Here is a 21,841-nt window from a genome sequence, read left to right as displayed (position 1 = left end):
ATGAGCGAGCAAAGTTTTATTCTATCGAACAAAGTGGTAAGGTTAAACTCTAGTCAACTTTAACTGGAGTTTAAACTCGCACTGAAAAGCCGGCAAATATAACTGCCCAGCAGAATCAGCTCTAGGTTGTCAACTCTATATGGAAACACAAAATGGCTGCGCGACGGATTTGACATCCAAAAACCTTAATCCTAGGCATGGGACATTTGTGAATGCGTGGATTAAATACTGTGTATCATGGCGTAACGATACAAGGTGGCAGCATGGTGACATACCTACAAACATATATAAAAATTCCATGCACTTTGTTTTTGTAAATTCGATGGACAAATGTCAGCATCGTACTGCGCCGGAAGTTGATGTATCAAATCAAATAAAAAAAGGCTTTAAGCTGGAGATATTGGTGCTTTATCGGTAACCGTATCGGTAACCTTATAACAGCTGATTCGACCAACCTTATGAGAGAGAATCAATGCAATCGATTATTGGTGCCGCTAAGGTCGTAACCGTATCGTAGCCAACCAATTGGGTTTTGGTTTACCGTCGTAACGATAAACAGCTGATTACGTTAGGGATACGGATACAGCGATACGACATACGGCACCAATGACTCCGGCTATAATCAGACACAAATTACACACAGAAGATTGCGCATTCACGAGTTCAAAATTGCTTCGTTCTGCGCATCTACGTCACACTTGACTGCTTGAGCGAATGAAAGAGAGAAAAAAACAAGAGCTAAAGGAAAATTACTTAAAAATTGCCCATAAAAAAACAGCTGATCTTGTTTACATGCGCAATGCGCAATCTTGTGTGTGTGATTTGTGATGTTGTTGTTGTTGTTGTTGTAGCGATAAGGTTGCTCCCCGAAGGCTTTGGGGAGTGTTATCGATGTGATGGTCCTTTGCCGGATACAAATCCGGTACGCTCCGGTACCATAGCACCATTAAGGTGCTAGCCCGACCATCTCGGGAACGATTTATGTGGCCACATTGAACCTTCAGGCCATTCCCTCCCTCCATACCCCCAAGTTCCATGAGGAGCTTGGGTTCGCCAGAGCCTCGTCTGTTAGTGAAACAGGATTCGCCGCGGATAGGTGAGGTTGACAATTGGGTTTGGAGAAGCTATATATTGCGCTGGCAACCTAAAAGGTTGCGCTACCCAGCCCTTTGAATCTGGTATTTTAGTCGCCTCTTACGACAGGCATACCTACCGCGGGTATATTCTGATCCCCTAACCCGCTGGGGTTGTGATTTGTGATAATAAGCTGTCCCATGCTGCCACCTTGTATCGTTCCGCCATGCTGTGTATTTATTGTAGATTACTCCGTATATAAACGTGCTCTTAAAGCCTTCCGCGATTTACAACCAGATTGACTGAATTTTTGTATGTGTGCGTGTCGGGTATTTGACGCTTGCCTCGCGACTATCAAATAAAAAGCCATCAATCAACATTTGCATTGAGAAACCGTAGCGTTCGGACGTGAATATGTCGTCATCGGATGATGACTTTTTTTTACTTGCAACTACAGCAGTTTTATTAAATAATAAAAAAATTAATAAAAATTTTATTAAATAATAATAAAAGCTTTACATTCCATAAAGCTGGTAAACATTGATAATTTTCAATAAATTTTAATATGAATTGCTGTTCTTCCGCGCACTTGTTCATTTTGAATGTCGACGCAAACTAAATACAACACTGCGTTTTGTCAATCACACCCCGCGACTATCAAATAAGCTAGCGTCAAATGAAAAAATCAAAAATTTTTGATTTTCATCAACGTGTAGCCGACAACAAATACGTGTGTCACGAAGCCACCCGACTGCACTAACACACACAAAATTCAGTCAATCTGGTTGTAAATCGCGGAAGGCTTTTAGAGCCATGATTCAAGAAACTTACCTGGAAAATTTAAGTAAAATACATTTTTTTTTTATTTCAACATATGTACGCATGTATTTACAATTTGTCGATTTATTGTTGTTATTCATTGTTTTAAGTAAATATAATTTACATTTATGTATTTTGTTATAATTTATTTTTGTTTAGCGTATAACTCTAAATATTTTTTAATTAAATACTTAAGCTAGCGTTAGTAATTCTAGTCTTTGATTTTCATTTTTCTAAATTGTTTTAACGAAAAATAGTATTAAAGTAAATTTTTATTTACGAACAAAGAAAAAGAAATAACTAAATTCACATTTATGCTATAGACATAGTATGCCATGAGTAAACCGACTTTAATAAGAAATTAGAAAAAACTCTTACAGATATTTTTTGTTCACTAACTAATAAGGAGAACCAGAGATATACAAATTTACACTTGAAAACGAATACTTGTATGGTTTCTTATGTGTAACGTATTTTATTTATTTTACTTTTGCAAATTAAAAATTAAATACAAACATATCATTAACTTAAATTTAATCCATAAAACGGATTAAACGACTTGAAAAAGTTTATAAATACAATAGCACTAATGTCATATATGTTATAATCCTTTATACTATAGCAGTATGCTCGCAATAAGTTTTTGGATCATAATCAAATGAGGTCGACCTACACAATTTTTGTGATTCTAATATAAGTTAAAAAAAAAAAAATTTACTTAGAAAAACATTTCAACCCCAATATATCGGCACTTTGATGTTTGTAAGCTGCCTGTAATAGCAATTTAGAAGTATTACATATATGACTCAAGGCGAATCCATACCAGGTGGTGGCAAAGCGAATTCAACCAATTCGCCGCGCAGAAGAATGTCAAGTCAAAAGAAAATTTTCCTTGATTTCGATTAACTGACATATTAAAGTACCAGGCGTTGTATGGAAAATAATCAAGAAGAAGTAATCAGATGTTGGGATAACAACACCTGGTACTGAATTCGCCTTGTATATGACTATTGTACAGAACATGATTCGGCGACACATAGCCACAAACCCGGTTTTTTTTTTGTTGTTATGCAGTAGTTTTATCAAAAATGTGTTTTATATTTGGAGGATTTCTTTTTTTGGCCTAGGAATAGGAGTGGTCTTACGGCGTCCCGCATTTACCCGAAGCTACCAAAAACGAAGTTTTTGTCGATCGAACAAAAGAACATAGCAAATATTTTGTATTTAATTTGTTAATAATTTTATATAAAAATAACATTTTCGCCAGTTATTTTTAAAACTAAATTAAATTTAATTGAGAAGTGGAATAAAATGTTTATATAAATTATTTTAGAAACTGTTATTATATGCATTTTTTCTTTATTCCTCAGTCGTGTTTATGTAGAAAGTGACACTACATAGCATTATTGGTTTAAAACATTTTCATTAATTTCGATTTTCGAAAACAATTCAAACGCATAAGACGTTTTTAAACGGATATTTTTATTTTATATAAACCTATAGAAATTTGATTTCTGATTTAAGTATGTATGTATGTATGTATGTGAGTTTGAGGGAATGAAATCTATCTAATAATATGGTGGCTAAGCTTGCCTACGTTTATTCATTTATTTTTGCCTACAGTGTGGAATTTTGTCTTAATTTGTGCTAAAATTGGATTTCTGCAACGAGCTAGAACAGTGAAACAAATATGATTTCGGAGTTCACATTATTGCTAGTACACAAAAAATTATTCAAAACATTTTTAGAAATTCCAAACAAGTTTTTTAGAATTTTGATTTTATTACTAATTCAAAATCTAGAAGGTCGAAAACTTTTAATATCTATTTCATTATCGAGAAAAGCAAGTGTATTTTTTTAAACAAATTTTCAATTTTAACAATATTAGTTTGTTCTACAAATATATGGAATTTAAAATGATATTTGATAACCTATTATTTTCATTGCACAAATTGCTACAAAATATCCCACGGTGCGGCAATTTGACTTACTTATGTTATAACCTAGATTTTCTATATTATTGCTATGCTTTTTATTTACACAGTTGTACTAACGTAACTATAGTGTAACTTTTGGATTTTAATTAAATTTTGTTATTGAATTCGTTAACGTCTCCTTTTCCAACTATTCTACGAATATTTTTCGAAAGTTCATATACCCTTTTACCATAATAAAAGCAATACAATTTTATGGCTCAGACAGTTAAGAATATGTATTTAAGATATACATTTTCCTGTATGCTAAATTTACATTCAGTTCTTTTTTGTATTTTATGTTCATTCTAATTTAAATCTTTTTTTGTGTTGAAATGGGTTTTTGGGGAGATGTACATTTTTAATCGTATTTGCATATTTTCTTAAATTCAACTCAATTATGTGGATTGAGAATAACTTAAAAAACGCACTTTTTTTCTTTGGATGAAATTTTGTTAAAAAAAAATTACAAAAAATAAAACAAAAAAAAATTTTATAAATTTAACTTAAGCATACATCACTTTCAATATGAAGAGAATATATGCACTGGTTATGCAAAATTAAAAAATGTACAAAACACAACATAATACATTGGCATTTATGCCCACTGTACGAAACAAGCTCCTTTTTGGTAAAATAAAAAATTAATAACAACAATGAAAAAAACAACACAACACTAGCTCTGAAATTTGATTTCGTCTCATACTTTTTTCGTCCACCTTTTCGCACTCTTTGCCCACTATCCATGTTTAGCTTGCGCGTTCAAGTCGCTCTCAAAAAGTCTCGCCGCCCGCATACCATGGATGTATCCATGGCGCAGAAGGTGGTGGGGTCGGTGGGTAAATTGTTGGTGATGGCAATCCATGCGTACCGGCTGCTGCAGCTGCTGCCGCCACTGCCGCATTAGGCGCTTGCAAATGATATGCATTACTAGCCGCCGCTGATGGTGGCGAGAACAACGATGATGCATGTGATGCTGCTGAAGCCGCTGATGATGCTGCTGCCGCGGCACTTGATTTGTGTGCATTGTTTGCCGCTGCGTTGGCATTAGAAGAAGCCGAGCTTGCGACTGAAGCCGCTGAGGCATTTGAAGAGCTACGATATGAGTTGGCATGCTCACCAGCTGCTGCTGCTGCAGCTGCAGCACTGAACAGCGACATGAAATCGTTTGCAGCCGCTGCCGCTGAAGACGACGATGGCGTTGCGGCTCTGGAATTGCTTTGTTGCTGTTGTTGCAGAGCTGCGCGATTGTGGTAACGACTAGCATCGGCCGCGCGTGCCTGTTTCTCTGCTGCAGCTGCGCGTGCTTGTTTGTCTGCGTGTGCAGTTGCTGCCCCTGTAGCGCTGCTTGCCCCCAGCCAATCAAAAGGATTTGCGAACGGATTGACGGCGGCTAGTGTTGAATTTGCGCTTAGTGGTGGACTCAGCATAGTAGCGGCGGCTGCGGCAGCTGCTGCTGCAGAGCCACATAAAAAGTTATAAGCGGCAGCGCTTTCGGCAGCAGCTGCTGCCGCAAATTGCTGTGCTGCTACGTTGATACCGGCTGCTGAATGACGCGATGAGCTGCTGCTGTTATGGCTATTGGTGGCGCTGCTACTGCTCTTTGCGGACAATGAGCTACCTGTGGGGATTTTTGAGATGTGTCCATTACCGCCGTTATTGCTATTGCTGCTGCTGTTGTTATTACCGGCGTTACTCTGTTGGTAATGCTGTTGAAGTTGTTGTTGCTGCTGGACTTGTTGGTGATACTGATGGAGTTGTTGTTGTTGCTGTTGTTGACGGCTATGGGAGTACAACATATCGAGTGAATGTGGATGTGTATGCGGGTGTGGTGGCGCATGCATTGCTGCTGCTAGGTTTTCGTGGTGCAGTTGTTGTTGTTGTTGTTGCTGTGCTAATAAACTATTGGCGGTTGACGAATTTGATGAAGACGATGACGATGTAGTCGCTGAAGATGATTTATGTTTCAATTGATGTTTCTCAAGTTGTTGTTGAGCTTGCTGTTGTTGTTGTTGAGCTTGCTGTTGTTGTTGTTGAGCTTGTTGTTGTGATTGTTGTTGTTGTATATGTTGTGCTCCCCAACCCATTTCCTAGCTTATACGTGTCCGTTTGGAAGGCGGCTGCTCCTGATTTCGAGTCATAAATAGGAGCTGTTTCATATATTTCATGACGTCACGGACCTGCACTAAAGGTATGTTGTCATTGTGACTTCGATCGTTTTCCATCAGCACCTGCATTTGTCGTCTGTATGAAATGAAAAAAAAAAAAAAACGATAAATTAATATTTTGCCCCCTTTTTGCCACACTGATTGGAGTGCATGAATGTGTAGGTTGTGTTATATCATTTTTTTTAAATTAGAAACCACTCACCGATTTCCCTTATACAGCTCTACGCCCAGCGTCTCGATCAGCACCTTACAATTCTCCAGCGACTCATGTGGGAAGAAGTTCTTTTGAAAATCGGTAAGCGTCATCAGCTGATCGGAGTCGTTGAACGCCTTCATATTGATGCACGGCACCAAACGATTATCCACATACACTTTTTGCACCTTATAAGGCTGACCCATGTTGGTAGCCGTCCGCTCGTACTGTTGCATCTCCGGTATAATTGATAAACGTTGCGCATTATTCGCGGCTGCAGCAGCGGCCATTGCTGCATGACGTTGCAAGTGCATGCTGGCTGAGTTCGCATTCGCTGATGAGCTACCAGAGTTGCGTCCATTTTGTTGTGCATGATGTTGAGCAGCGGCGGCTAAACGCTGTTGCTGTTGTACAGCTGCAACAGCCGCATTATGCACCTCTTGTTGTTGTTGCAGATAAGCAGAAGCAGCTTGCACCGACCTTCGGGGGGAAGACAAATCGATTACTTCCATTGGAGGGGTATTCTGGTGATGGTTTTGTTGTTGGTTGTGACTATTATGGTGGTGATGGGAGGAATGTTGATTTTGGAGACTATTATAGTGTTGGGAGGAGTAGTGACTACCACTTTTGCTCGGACCGCTGGACGAACCATGCGTGCGCGTAGGTGATGGCGACGGCGTTGCCGTTGAGTTTGAGGTAGAGGGTGAGGGAGGCACGTTAAGAGCCGAATTAGTTGAACAAATAACACTCTTCTGACGTCCACTGCTGCTATTACCACCCGAAGATGATGGGGGCGTGGAATGTGCATATTGGGATGGTATGTGTGGTGTTATGGTTACATTGGGGTTTGGGACAATGGAAAGTGAGGGCGCCGGCGAAATGGGCGGTGACATAAAAGGAACAAAATTTTGTGATGAATTCGTCTGTATGAATGTTGATAAATCGGGATTGGAGAGTACTTTCTGCACTACCGCCTTCATTTCATCAGTCATCTTAAATTTCTTTTCAAAATCTTCCAAAGATGCTGCTGAATTCAGTGGTATAGTCGAAGACGCGTTGGACGAGTGACGCGTTGTACTACGCTTGCTGGACATATTATCAGACGAAGTTATCACAGGTATTAATGGAGGCACCGATGGTTTCGTAAATTGCCCAATGGCTGAACTACTTGTGGTGGACGAATTGCTGCTCTTATTGCTATGCTTATGTGGATTATAGTCGAGCATAGTTTTCAGATCAGTGTCTAATGGCAATGAAGGGAAAATGGGAAAGTTTGGAGGCTTGCTTGGTTGGGTAATTGCACTGCTAGAACGTGCACCGCTCGAAGCAGTAGCACCCGCTACAGTGCCGTTACTTTTGACTTGCTGTGTAAGCAATAAACGTTGGGCGGGGGTCAGTTGGTTCCAAAAGGCTACATCCGCCGTAGTGGAAGGAAAATTATAATTAAATGGATTAAGAGTACTTGAAGAGCCGACATGAGAAAGGGTATTATGCGCAGACTGTTTGGAGGCATGAGTGGTAGTTAAATGGGTAGTGGGAGAGGAACGTGAGGAATTATGACTCGAGGGGTTGGCAGAGGAGGAGGAATTTGAGGAGTGTCGTTGTTGTAGTTGTGTTTGTTGTTGCAGCATAGTGTGCTCGACATTTGACCTAGAAACATTATATATAGAATATTTTTGTGAGATTCACGTGAATGATGCGTTGCGTTACTATTCTTTTTTAAGATTTTTTTTTTAATTTAAGTATTTTTTTTTTTACAAAATACTTTTTATTGCTAATCTTATTTACAAATTTGTATGTTTTCAAATTTAATTGCAATTGTTTTAAACGCTTTTAAAAATTTTTTCAATGTGCACAATTAAGTTAAATTTTAAGCTAATTGTGTTTACATGTAATTTTTTTTTAAATTTGTATGTTATTTACATTATTGTAAATTTTCTTTAGTATTGTATTTATTTTTACGCAATTTACGTTAAAACGAATCAGTTTCATTCGTCATTCATTACTAGACGCTAATTTCGTTGTATTTGTACACGCATTATATATAATGTATCTAGGGTAAAATATCTTTTTCAATAATATTGAAAATTTTATTAGAGTTTCAATATAAAAGAGCCAGTGGTAAGAGAGTGAGAGTAAGCGATTTGAGTGAATCGATGAAGTAGGGTAAGAGATATAGAGTAGTTTCGTTTGTTTATAATAAAAATAATAAAATTTCAAAGGTATAGGGATATTATAAATATTTTTGTTCCAAAAAATTCTGTTTTTCAAATGTAGTTTTTGTTATGTTTTCATTTCTTTTTTTTTTCATTTAATATAAAAATTAAAAAAAAATGCCAAAAATTATTACAAAAAAAAATCATAATTTCAAATTCTAATTATAATTAGCTTGTTCTTTTTTACTTGTTATTTTGTTTTGGGAAACTGCAAGCAATTGATTAAAGAATTGTTCAAAAAATCAAATCGTCCAGACTTTTAAGTTATAAGAAAAGAAAAAAATTATCCTTAAAAAGCGCTTACAAAATTTAAGCCTTTTAGCTATAGGATAAAAATGGATCTTCACCGCTTTAACGCGACAAATGTTTGTTTGTAAATCCGGTAATAGTTCTACATAAATGCACGCATATAAATTCTTCCCTTCCTCTTAAATTCCAATACTTTTTAAGAAATACCGTCTAGCCAATTATTATTTAGTTACTCGATTATTTATTAAAATTATGCAAACAATTTATTTACATTGTTATTTATTTCGCAGAAATTAAAAGCTTGTAACTTTTTCTTCCAAGTCCTCATTACAGTCAAACTTAAATAGGATGATATCAACAATAAAATATGACTAGCTTAAGACTTTCACAAACAAATTTTATTTTACTGAAATTTTCAATACTTTTAAATTTTAAAAGGATGGTTGCGGCTCTATTCTAATATACGGCAATATAACTAATTTATAAGTTTCAAAAAAAACCACTTAATTAATCCTATACCTTCTATTACAAAATACATTCTTTTTGACATCCCTTTTTCCTTACAAAATACCTTCTATTACAAAATACATTTTTGATATCCCTTTTTCGAGTTTTAAATAAGGTGGCAACCTTAACCCGAGACAGCTAAGCTAAAACTTTTGCCGCCATCCAGTGAGTTTTACAGCTTCGGCTCACGCTCAATTCTCAAGGGAATACTCTGGATCATTGAGAGGCTTGAGAAGCAGATGTGATATTTTCGCACACGTGAAATGTGATGGGCAGATGTCGCCGCTGTTTTTCATTTAACTCATACGGCGAAAGGCTAAGCAGCGGCATCTATTTTTGAAAAAGTAGGTTTATTAAAGGCAGCGTTGCCAAACTAAAGACAAGTAATTAACAGATTATCTGGCTCACAAATTGAACCAGACTTCTGTCTGGATTTATCTGGCTCAAATCGTTGTTGTTGCATTTACATGCAAAATTATTTATCTGGCTCAGGCTCTTTGCCACCGGATGATGGCATTTGTTTAATACCCACACTAGGAAAATTGAATACCCACATTAGAGAATCTATTCCAAGAATCAAATTTAAAATCTGAACAGCTTACGAGTTTTGACTGTGTATTGCCGAAATGTGCAAAAATACAGGAATAGATACTAGCAAGGCAAATTCAGTAGAGGTGGTGTTATCCCAAAAGCTGATTGCTTCTTCTTGTTAATTTTCCATACAAAGCCTTGTACTGCAACACGTCAGTTAATAGAAATCAATGAAAATTTTCTTTTGACTTAACATTTTTCTGTACGGCGAATTGGTTGAATTCGCTTTACCACCACCTGGTATGGATTCACCTTGGATACTAGTAAACAACAGGTCGGCCATCGATCAAATGCACCCAATATCAATATTCACAAAAAAAGTAGTGACAAATAACCGATTACACCCATGCTGCAAGCAAATTGTCTCAATCTAATAATCCTTGTATCGAATTCATTCCATTACAGCAGCTTATAAACCCGTTACTCTCTACCTCAAGCAGTACTAACACCAAGCACAAAGCGAATTCAACCAAATCGCCAAGTCAAAAGAAAATTTTCATTGATTTCGATTAACTGACATATTGCAGTACCAGGCGTTGTATGGAAAATAATCAAGAAGAAGCAAAAGCTGTTGGGATAACACCACCTTATTGAATTCGCCTTGGCTTAAGCTGGAGACATTGGTGCTTTATCGGTAACCGTATCGGTAACCTTTTAACAGCTGATTCGACCAACCTTATGAGAGAGAATCAATGCAATCGATTATTGGTGCCGCTAAGGTCGTAACCGTATCGTAGCCAACCAATTGGGTTTTGGTTTACCGTCGTAACGATAAACAGCTGATTACGTTAGGGATACGGATACAGCGATACGACATACGGCACCAATGACTCCGGCTTAACACCAACAATCACTTTAACAAACATATGTGCAGCTCTCATGATAGTTCTAATTCAAATTAACAGCACAAATTTTCACATTCACCGACTTTGCAGCTTTTAAGCAAGTTTGGTATTACAGTTATCGATTTTAATTTCCTTCACCGCAATAAATTATCGATTACTAGTAAACTACCATCACGTTTGAAATTTGTCAGCACCATCGACGCCATTTCAGTGCATTAGTGCTAAATTTTTTGGAAAAACGGTATTATTCTAGTTTTAAGTGATAAAATTGCTATTATTTTGTGAAATAAATGAGTAATAAAGTTTGTTTTAATAGTGGCTGCTAAGCGCTACTTTGAATTAATATAAAAAGCATAATCTTATAATGAAACGGAAATGTGCGTACAAAAACACTTGCCCGGAAAAGGAGGAATGCCTTTTAACCGGAGGTTATTACTTTAATAAAAACAAGGTGGTTTATTGGAACATACATAATTCGCGTTAAACTGGTAAGTGGCACTGAAAATTACAAAACTTACAACTTCTAACACTTAATTGAATCCTCATTAAAAAAAATTCTATGCAAAACTGTAAAATTTTAGTTTTTAGTGGCTGCTTGGCGCTACTATAGTTAATATAAAAAGAAGAAAGGGAAACATGTCTTTGGGCCAGAGGTTATTAATATGTTTAATTTCACAGCCCTAAATGTATTGAAAACTTGCAAAAACGGTCAAAAATACTTGCTACTGCAAATACTTTATTAAAACAAGGTATAATGGAACATACATACATATATATATATATATTACGCATTAAGCTGATATAATAAGTGGCACTGAAAACTAGAAAATTGAAAGTTTAACACTTAGTTGAATCCTCATAAAAAAGTAATAAATAAACATTACGCATTTGCAAAAAACCACTGATTTCCGAAATTTTTATGTATACAAAACGTTCAGTAAACTACAACAGCAACAACAAAAACCCAATATTATAAAGGGAGGGGAGGTAAACAAATTTTGATTTGTGAAAAGTTACAAAATTAAATGCGTGCACAACCACCGATCTGTTTTTTTGCAATAAAACATATAAAATTTAAAATTAATCCTTACAAAGGAAACTGTTTATATCGGCAAAATAAAGCGAAAAATATATACAATTGTGTGTGTAGGTAGCGCATACATATGCAAAAAATTATTTGGCAAAGTGGTATACAGAGTATGCACCAATAGAAAAAGAAATATGTACATAAACTTTTTAAATTAACTTTCAACGTAATCAATTAACGCATAAATTACAACTAAATTTGAAAAACACATTCTTTTGTAAACACTTCTTTAAAAAACAGATTTTTTTTTTGGAAGCAAAATAAAAATGTGCAAGCTGAGTGAAAAGTTTGAAGTTTACATCATTCATTAAAGAAATAATAACTATTCATACTCACATATGGTTGGCGTTTTGGCCAGCGCCAGAACGCACCAAAGGCGGTGGTGCATTCGCTTGATTGTGACTATTTACAGGTTGCATTGAAATCGCTGGATTATTGTAAGTGGCATAAGTCGGCCGATTGCCGAGTAAAATGTTCTCCATAGGACTACGTTGATATTGACCGGTACGTGAATTGGGATGTGGTTGTTGAGCCTGAAAGTATGCAATGAAAAATATATATAAAAAATTTAAGTGGTATAAACGAAAAAGGAATGTCCAAAATATGAAAAATAATTGTGCTATTTACATATTATAATTGAAAATAATTCTAAAGTCTATCTGCTCTATGAAAACAAAGTGTGCAGATTTATATTTGACGTCTGCCATCCAGTATTCCACTGGTATAACAATAAAAACAATTCAGGACCTGATGTTAGATGAACTCTGAGCTATATCGCTGACGCATAAACCAAAGCCTTAGCTAACAAACGCCTTGTAATAGTGTGCGCTGTTGAAACAATAGAATGAGGAAAAAATCAAGACGGTTGGATGATACTGCTGCCAAAGAAGTAGACAAAAAATCCAGTCCCACCCAACTAGAAAAAACTTCTGTGCTAATGGACCAATTAGAAGGAGCGGAAATCACGAAGTGGGGCAATCGGCAATTGTTTTTACCATTACAACAACAGTAGTAGCAGAGATGTCTCAATAACAGAAACAATTCCACAAACTCAACATTAAATATGCTTTTTGCTTCATTAATTCAAACCAAAAGAAAAACTTTATGAAAATCATAAAATAAAATTATTAAAATCAGTGTCTTATAGGGTTAGTTGTGTTATGTACACATATGCATATGTATGAATGAAAACTAATTATTGTTAGAGAACTACCGCTTTGTTATCTTTGCCTTCGGCCATGACCAGTCAGTATTCTTATTTGTGTTTCGCTTTGATTTAGAAAATACAAACTTTGCTCGAGTATAACTTAAATAGTTCAATAACCTTTTTTGATACAAATTTAGTGTTTCTATAGTCATCGATAGTTATTTACGCGGCATCAATAATAGATGTTCGGTTGTTACTTAATAATTTTTATTGTATACTTAATCTGTACTTCGAACAATATAAAAAAAATTGTTAATAACATAAAATTTTCATTTTTACGTATATTTGCATCTTTGGTTGAGAATAATTGGTACGTGGTTTGAAGTAACTGAAAAGTTTAAGCACAACATATCCGTTGTGGTTAGAGAGAAATTGGTTTTGAATGAAGTAATTTTTATCATACAGAAATGTGTATATATCTATGTATATATTTGCATATGTATGCATGTCTATTAAATTTTTAAATATCCATATAAAGCGTATTTTGTTCTTTAAATTACTATCACGATTGAAAGATGTACATAGCAAGCATATGATAAGGCATGGTTTTATTTTCCCAAAGAACAAATCGGGTCGAATCGAATTAGAAACGAGATCATAGAAATTGTTTCCATTGCTTTTCTTTTAAATCCATAAGACAATTCATGTATAAATTAAATAAATCAAAATATTGTTTTCGACAACAAAAGTTCCAAAGTTGTGCCAAGTTCATTATGCTTTAAATTTTATATTCGGTAGTTCTTTCATTTTTCAATTTAAATAACGTAAGTTATTGTAACTGTGAAATCGTTGTGGTTGCATTTGAATCTGATTGGCGTTAATATATGAATTCTGATTGTAAATATGTGGCGGATATTGTTGGACAGAAATTTGTGACTGATGATTGAGCGCCTCCATGTACATTTCCTTACTTTTCGGATTTTGTCTGCGATATTTCGTTAGCTTTCCGCCATTGTTGCCGTTGTACTATACATACATATTTATATTATGTACAAAGTTTTCACATGCGAAAAATAAAAATATGTTGTTAAAAATGCAAATATGAACACATAGGTATATTGAAGAAAATACGATAAAACTAGAATTGATAATTACTCTAAATAGTACACAAACGATTTAACATACAAGTCTTACTTTATGACGGCTCAAAGTCACTGACTTATCGTACAACTCTCATATTTACAGTGAGAATGTGGCCACCGAGGTGTGATGGTAGCTTGCTCCGCCTACCATACCGTATGCCCTGGGTTCACACCCCGGACAAAGCAACATCAAAATTTTAGAAATAAGGTTTTTCAATTAGAAGAAAATTTTTCTAAGCGGGGTCGCCCCTCGGCAGTGTTTGGCAAGCGCTCCGGGTGTATTTCTGCCAGGCATGCTTAACGGACGAAACGATATCATTTTGTTACGATAATCAACGCTAATAAACGAAACGAAGTCACTTCGAAGTCACTTCGTTTCGTTTATTAACGTTAAGATCGTCAAATTAACGTTAATTTGACGTTCTTAACGTTAATAAACGAAACGAAGTGACTTCGTTTCGTTTATTAGCGTTGATTATCGTAACGAAATGATATCGTTTCGTTCGTTAAGCATGCCTGATTTCTGCCATGAAAAGCTCTCAGTGAAAACTCATCTGCCTTGCAGATGCCGTTCGGAGTCGGCATACAACATGTAGGTCCCGTCCGGCCAATTTGTAGGGAAAATCAAGAGCACGACAGAAATTGGAAGAGAAGCTCGGCCTTAGACCTCTTCGGAGGGTATCGCGCCTTACATTTATTTATTTTAATGCAGTGTCGTCATGAAAATAAATACACCCAAGCATTATACCTACATATATTAGTACAAATACCATTCATAGTTTACATATATCTTACAAACACGACATGCCGCGCGGCAATCAGCAGTTTTTTTATTAAACGCGTTTGCGCGCTTGCGGCAGCAGAAAGCGAACAATTTTATAAAACAACAAATACAAAAACAGAACCAAAAAGAAATCAACAAATGTGGGTCAACCATAGGCAAGCAGTGGGGCATTCACTCAAGCAAAATAATGCATCAAATTAAAGCTAGGTTTATGTACCTTATCCATCAACTGTGTGCTTTTTGGGTAACTTTATCAATTGACTTTGTTTATTGCAAAAATTGCATTAGAAAAATAAGAATAAGGGAGTTGCAACGAAAACAATTCCACAAATACCAATACATCGAATAACATAAGAACAAATCCAAACGGAGGCCAGAACAAAGCAAAGATGTATTTTGTTTTCCTTACTTTAGTTTGCACGGGAATAAAATTTTGTCTGATATCTTCGTTACCAGAGCCGACATAAAAACCACAAATCCACTTGACTAGCCCCCAGTAGGTTAGGGGGATTAGAATGTACACGCGGCAAGTACGCCTGCCATAACTGGCGACTAAAATAGATTCAAGGGGTTGTGTAGCGCAACCCTTTCAAGGGTTTTGCCTGCTCAATTTATAGCATCGCCCACCCAATCGTTAACCTCACCTACCCTTAGCAAATCCTGTATATTTAACAGGTGAGAACTGGGAACTGGGATTTGGGGGCAAGGACGGCCTAGAAAGTTCAGTGTGGCTATAATAAATCGTTCTCGAGATGGTCTTGCTTCTACATTAATTATACTTGTTACCGGATTTATATCAGGCAAAGGACCATCAACTCGGGGGTCTTTACCGCTACAACAACAGAATACGAGCTACTAGTGAGATAAAACAATGGCAAAATATCAACTACTAAAAGAATTTATTATATAATTATATTGTACAGAACACTACCTTTATGATGTTTTTAACAACTTATTTAGAACTCAAAGATCTTATAATCTAGGACCACAAGACTATAATTTCAATAAATAATATGAAAAAATAAACAGTTCTGAAGTTACAGACTAACGTATGTCTTTCTAACCCGTAATCGTAAATCAACAGTAAAATAAGGTTTATTAAACAAAAGTAGGTAATCCTATTTCTTGATTTGGATTAACTTCAAATCCCTTGTTTAAATAAAACTCGAGAGCCGACCGATATCAGAAGTTTGATTCTATTTCAAATATCTACTGCAACTATAAATAAAAAGTATTCAGTTGAGTTGTGTAAGTAAAGAAAACAATTTCGGATGCGCTTAGAGTATCGTTCTAAGCAATTTACTAGGTTTCCTAATCACTAAAGTACATATTTCGCTAATTGGGTCTTAAATATATTATGCTAAAAGCCGTTGGCTGTTAATTCTCACCTGTGATGCCAACATTTGTGCATGTATTAAAGGCTGCTGTTGCATCCAGCTATTTGTTAAAGCCTATATGCATGAAATTCCGAATTCATCATTTGATTAACCAATTCCATAAGCGCAACATATGAAAGAAAAAATATGAATGAATATTTCGCTTGATTAGTTTTAGTTTGTTGGTTCGTTGTTAAAAGTGTGTTTTGTTTTTTGTAGTTGATAAGCACCTGCACAGTCGCCATCGTCGCATTGGAAGGAAGCATCCGTTGTCCAGGTTGCTGTTGTTGTTGCATAGCTGCGGCTGCAGCCGCTGCTGCAGCGGCCGCAGGTGATTGTTGTGCATATGCGTTATTGCCACGTTTCATCATTTGTTGCTGTTGTTGTGCTGCCGAAGTTTGTTTTTGTAGCAAATTAGATTGTGGCATGACTTTTGGTGGTGGTTGCGTGGGTTGGCGCGTCCAATTCACAGAATTGTTTGCATTTGTACGATTACCAATAAGTAAATTGGAATCAACAACTTTGCTGGGCCAATAATCTTCAAATTCGGTGCCATTTGGAAAATAACTTTTAATATCCGTCAGCGAAATAACTGCCACATTTTCACTCGAGAACAATTCATTTCGTATGCCTTGTACCTTGCAGCAGAATTTTAAGTATGCTAAATCCCAGCCGGAAAGATAGTCCGCCTTCATTTTTAGATTTTCCGTTTCGCCTTCAAAATAGAAAAGCGGCACCACTTGCTCATTATTACGCACCGTATACGGCACAACCGACTCCTTGTTGATGCGTATAAAACCGCATTTCTCCGATGGTGATTTGCTACCCGAAATAAGTTTACGGTAACAAATATCTAGGAACTGATAGAATTTAGTCGCATCCGATAGGCGTACAACCAAATCTTTCTGTGTGAAAATGTCACGTCCAAATTCAGCATCACAGTGTTTAATATTGATTTCAATTAGAAGACGCGCTTCTGCCTCTGTTATATAATAGCTTCGTACGCAGGTGCAACTCGAATAAATATCTGGATGCAAACAATTCAAATATTTGCCCAACAATTTCATTTCAATCATGCGTACAGAACAATATTTCTCCTGTTGCCGATATATATATGGAATGTAGGTTTTACCAAATGTCGTCCAACCAAAATGACCCTTCTGTGATTCCTCATCGCATGGCGCTTTCCTATCTGCTGATGCGCCATCACCACCACCGTTCTGTTGTGCACCTGGTGCAACGCTTCGCCCATTACCATTCGACGGAACCGCATTGGCGCCATTGGGCTTTTGTTGACGTGTTAAATAGTTTAAAATATTCGCTTGTCCATTATTGCCATTGCCCACTGGCATAGCACCACTTGCGCCTCCCTGTTGTTGCCGGTTGGCAATCTGTGCCGCCTGCTGCTGTTGTTTAGCTAAGGCGGCCTTTTGTGTTTCCAGCATTTTGGCGGCCAACTCTTGGATTTCAGCTTCATCGGCGCGTTCCTGTTTGACCGGTGCGCTCCAATTTGAACCGATACTGTTGCCATGTATGGGCAACGGTTGGCCATTTGCACCAATCACGCTGATAATTTGTATGTCAGCGGACATAGTGACGTCGATCGTAGAATATATTTTTGAATTTAAATAATTTTGGTAAAAATTTTCATTAAAAAATGCGGCAGAAGCTCAATTTTTTTTATTTCCTTTTTTCTTTAAACTAACACGGCGTTCACACTTTTCTCAAATGAGAGCAAGACTTGCCATTAGCTGACCCTTTGACGTTAAACGTCAATTTTTTTTTTTAAGGATTAGGCGATCCTTACCAGCTGTGAAAATAGATTTGTTCTTTTTTGCGTGCTTTCACAATTTTTTTTATACACTTTTGTCACCTCACCCTTTCGCCTTTTGCATTTTACTACTTCCAGTTTTCTTTGTAATATTTAAAGGGGTATTCACTAACTGCTACACACTTTTTGTGTAAACTGTTGATTTTCGAAATCGCGTATATATGTAATGAAATATGTCGGCTTGCCAACTTTCTGTTTTTTTTTTTTTATTGTGGCTCTGTCGGTTTTTTATCTTTTGATTGCTATTGTATTCACTTTCTTTTTTCACTGGCATAAATCACTTTGATTAACCGTTTTTTGTCGCATCAATTCTCCGCACACAACGCGACATTTATACAAACGCACTGCGGAGGGGCTGCGCAGCGACAAGGCCACAATTTCGTCCGTTCGCCCACCTACACATCAGCAGCAGCGAAACGCATAATTGCTCTTTATTTGATATGCACTCTATTTTCTACAATATAACCGTTTTATATTAGCAGTGACTTTTTATGGCAATAGCCAAATTTTTTCTTCACTGCTTCTTCTTTGTAATTGCCTTGCATTTGTAAAGGGGCCTCTTGAGTTTTCACACCACTTTCAGTCACACATTTTTTCTATGAACTCAACCAACTCAATATGTATGTACTTTTGAATATTTTTCCTCATATTGTTTGATTTGTTGTTGCCCAACAAGCATTTTTTTAATTTTGCACTAGATAAATTTGTTTTAATATGTATCTACATATTGGCTTATGATTAAATTTGTTCATTATTTCACTAATCATGATTTTTCCTCAATTAACTTTGTCTATGCGTGTGTGAGTTTTTTACTTTAGTATACGAAAATTTTCAAGCGTCGCGGCATTTGCTACGTCTTCACGTCTTCGCAATACATAAACGAGTGTGATCGTCGTAACGAAAATTAATTCTACGAACTGAAGTTGAAGCCCCCAATACACAAAACGCACACAAAGCTACAGAAAATAAGTACTACCGCCACCACCACTGCCCACCGTCGTTGCCCTCAACGTCGTCTGTCGACGTTGCCGACATCGTCATCATCATACAAACAATCAAACATACAAATCTACACCAAATGGCATGAGCCAGGCCAGACTGTAAAAGCAAACACAACAAAAAAAAAGAAAACTACCCAAAAGACCAACAACAAGAAAACTGTAGTAGCAGTACACTTTTAGTATGAATTGCTGTTGACGTCGCCAGCAGCAGCTGTGACCACAACGCGAAGTTAGCCGAACATACAAACAAGTATGGCAAGCAAAGAAAAAGGTATAGCGAAATGCTATAGGCAGGCCCCGCTTCAAACAATTCGTTTGCATTTCGTTACCTATCACTGGCTATATATGCGCTGCTATGGCAGCTACACCATGTACGAAATGTACAGATGGCGAAACGAGCGCGCGCCGCAGTAGCGACAGCAAGTACACGAATTTTGTATAAAGCCAAAAACACGAACCCACACACTCACACTCATTGAATAGCTCGGTTACTTACTCGCGTTCGTTTACTTGCTTACTCACTCGCACTTTGGCTTCAGACGCCAAAAAATAAATAAATATGTATTAAACAACAACAAAACAAGCAAGAAATATGAGGCGCTGGTCCAAACGAATAATTTATACCTACCTGTGTGTATTTATTGCGCGCTATACATATATTTGAAAGGCAAATGTATGGACGGTGCGTCACCAGTGTTGCCACTTTCATTCTTTTTTCCAAGCTATATTTAGCTTTTTTTCTCCGTTTAGCTTGAAAAGTTGCGATTTGGCTTAACCCAGATAACCCTAATGTGCTATATGTAGGACACCAATTTCATGTCGACGTACGCACGCACCCGATGGCCAGGACATAACGGGAATGTATTTTTGCATGCAGTAGAACAGCGTTAGCAAGTGTGAGAGAAGTGTTCATTGTCTTATTCAAAAAATTACTAATTTTGAAGAATGCAAAATTATAACATACGATTTCAAAAGTGAGTTAAAATTTAACAAATATGTTTTTTTATTAAAAAAATTTAGAGAAATAAATGAGTTTTCAAATGTGTAAAATTGTAGTTAAATACATTGAAAATCAGTTAGTAGTAAAAATGAGCAAATGCTGGTGTCCTACATATAGGACATTAGGAAGATAGGTGTCTACAAGAACTATTTTTTGCGGGGGTGTCTCGCTTCATGAGGTTCTTGTTTTGTTGGAAGATGGTGAAGAAAACACTGGTGACATTGATGAAGTGGTTTTGTTTCCTCCAGTTAATGCAAACGACGAAGATTTTGGTCCGGAGGAAGCTTTTGGCGTAAATAATTTTCCATCTGGCCCAACTACAAGCGCCTGCAGAAATAAAATTTAGTGCAGCCGGGCCTGAAAGCTCATCCGATGAGTCGGACGATAATATACCGTTATATATGTACAACAACCGCATTTGATTTACATGTATAACTCTAACATGGGAGGAGTGGACCGTTCTGACCAAAATATAAGCTTGTATAGAACTTCAATGAGGGGCAAAAATGGTACCTGCCTTTGTTAGCCCACTGCATTGATATGGTGCTCCAAAATGATTGGATCATACATCGCAAACAGGGCGGAAGTTTTGACCAACTCAGCTTTAGGCGTACAGTGGCTACCATGCTGCTGACTATCCATCGAAAGCAATCAATCTACCAAAAAGGCCATGCAAGCTGCTCCAAAGAAGCCGAGATTCGCTATGACCGTATGGATCATCTTGTATAACCACAGGAAAACCAAACCCGATGTGGCTATTGCCATCAAAAAACCACTACAAGATGTGTAAAATGCAGTATTGGAGTACATGCCAAGTGTTTTGTAAACTTCCATTCCAATAAATAAAAATATGTTTTTATCCCTTATATTCCTAATATTCTATATCTAGGACACCTCTAAGATAATAAAAAATTAAATTATTTTAAGTAGCAGAGTCTCTTTCTATAGCGGTTTTAAACAGACATTTCCAAAATAATCAAAAGTTTTGTAGTAAGTAGTAAGTTGTAAAGTTTTGGAAAAACGTTAACGTTAAGGTAAGCCGAAATCTAGGCGTATTAACTTAATTAAAGCAACATCAGCTTAATATCGTTTTCGTTCCGGGTGTTTGCCATTCGATTCGATTGGGTGTTTCATACGCTTCGGAGCTACTACCGAGCGAAGATGAATTTTTGATTTCCGAAACATATAACTACCGGTTCCACAGTTGAATTTTTAAAACACGTTGGAGAGTATAAAAACGAGTTTGGAAAAAATCCATTTCCAGTCTTTCCAGGTTTGTTTTCGAATTTTTGGTTTTACCAGCAGTGGAGCGAGTCTTAAGTACTATGAAATAAAGTAGTACGAAGCAGCGAAATAAAATTCATTTAAAATTGAATTTTGTATGTAAGGTACAGATTAAAAAAGGAAAGAAGTGCTACCATGACTTTGTTATAACAAATGAACCCATTGAACTATGTACATATGTAATACTCCTATATTTCTACAAAAGTCTAGGTACAATCCCAAACATCAGAGTGCCGATATATTGCTGTTTAAACGTTTTTGTTTTTGTATTCAATAATCGAATGTACCTAAATTTAAATTGTTTCTTGTCACACTTATGCTGCTACAATCACAAAAATTTTGTAGGCTGTCTTGTTTTTATTTCGAATTAAAAACACATTGCGAGCATTGAACTAATGAGCAATTCAAATATTTATTCTCATTCATCAGATGGTGGCGTGCTCTGCCTAACATAAAACATTTAGAAACAATTTTTTTTAATTACAAACAAGTTTTTCTAATCAGGGTCCGAAGGCATAAATACTCTCGACACTCTGAGCGTATTTATGCCATGA

At 36.5% G+C, this 21,841-nt stretch overlaps 2 protein-coding genes and 1 long non-coding RNA gene across 3 annotated transcripts in view; 1 reads left to right on the top strand and 2 right to left on the bottom strand.

Moving 5' to 3' along the window:
- Positions 1–1,949: 1,949 nt before the first annotated feature.
- LOC137248893 (protein couch potato-like) lies at positions 1,950–5,953 on the bottom strand. The gene has a single exon (XM_067779874.1). The coding sequence runs from the start codon at positions 5,951–5,953 to the stop codon at positions 4,640–4,642; it is 1,314 nt and encodes a 437-aa protein (XP_067635975.1). The 3' UTR covers positions 1,950–4,639.
- A 3-nt stretch (positions 5,954–5,956) lies between these two features.
- On the bottom strand, positions 5,957–18,982 carry LOC137248888 (uncharacterized). Its single transcript, XM_067779858.1, has 5 exons — positions 16,402–18,982; positions 16,184–16,246; positions 12,059–12,255; positions 6,237–7,877; positions 5,957–6,110 (listed from the first exon to the last, which is right to left on the bottom strand). The coding sequence occupies exons 1-5, from the start codon at positions 17,761–17,763 to the stop codon at positions 5,957–5,959; spliced, it is 3,417 nt and encodes a 1,138-aa protein (XP_067635959.1). The 5' UTR covers positions 17,764–18,982.
- Positions 10,828–21,841, top strand: part of LOC137248896 (uncharacterized) — a 339,657-nt gene continuing 328,643 nt past the window's right edge. Inside the window, exon 1 of the long non-coding RNA XR_010952207.1 lies at positions 10,828–11,123. This is a non-coding gene — a long non-coding RNA (uncharacterized lncRNA). The remainder of the gene's footprint in view (positions 11,124–21,841) is intronic.

This window comes from Eurosta solidaginis, chromosome 4 (assembly GCF_040869045.1).
Source record: "Eurosta solidaginis isolate ZX-2024a chromosome 4, ASM4086904v1, whole genome shotgun sequence".
Lineage (NCBI taxonomy): Eukaryota > Metazoa > Arthropoda > Insecta > Diptera > Tephritidae > Eurosta > Eurosta solidaginis.
The sequence above is the reverse complement of the archived record's forward strand: the minus strand, read 5'-3'. Positions and strand labels throughout refer to the sequence as shown.

Coding starts and splice junctions, on each gene's coding strand:
- LOC137248893 (XM_067779874.1), bottom strand. CDS start 5,953: ATGGGTTGGGGAGCACAACATATACAACAACAACAATCACAACAACAA.
- LOC137248888 (XM_067779858.1), bottom strand. CDS start 17,763: ATGTCCGCTGACATACAAATTATCAGCGTGATTGGTGCAAATGGCCAA. Junction 12,256..16,183: donor CACAAATGTTGGCATCACAG/GTGAGAATTAAC, acceptor GCATACTTTCAG/GCTCAACAACCACATCCCAA. Junction 7,878..12,058: donor GGCCAAAACGCCAACCATAT/GTGAGTATGAAT, acceptor TAATGTTTCTAG/GTCAAATGTCGAGCACACTA.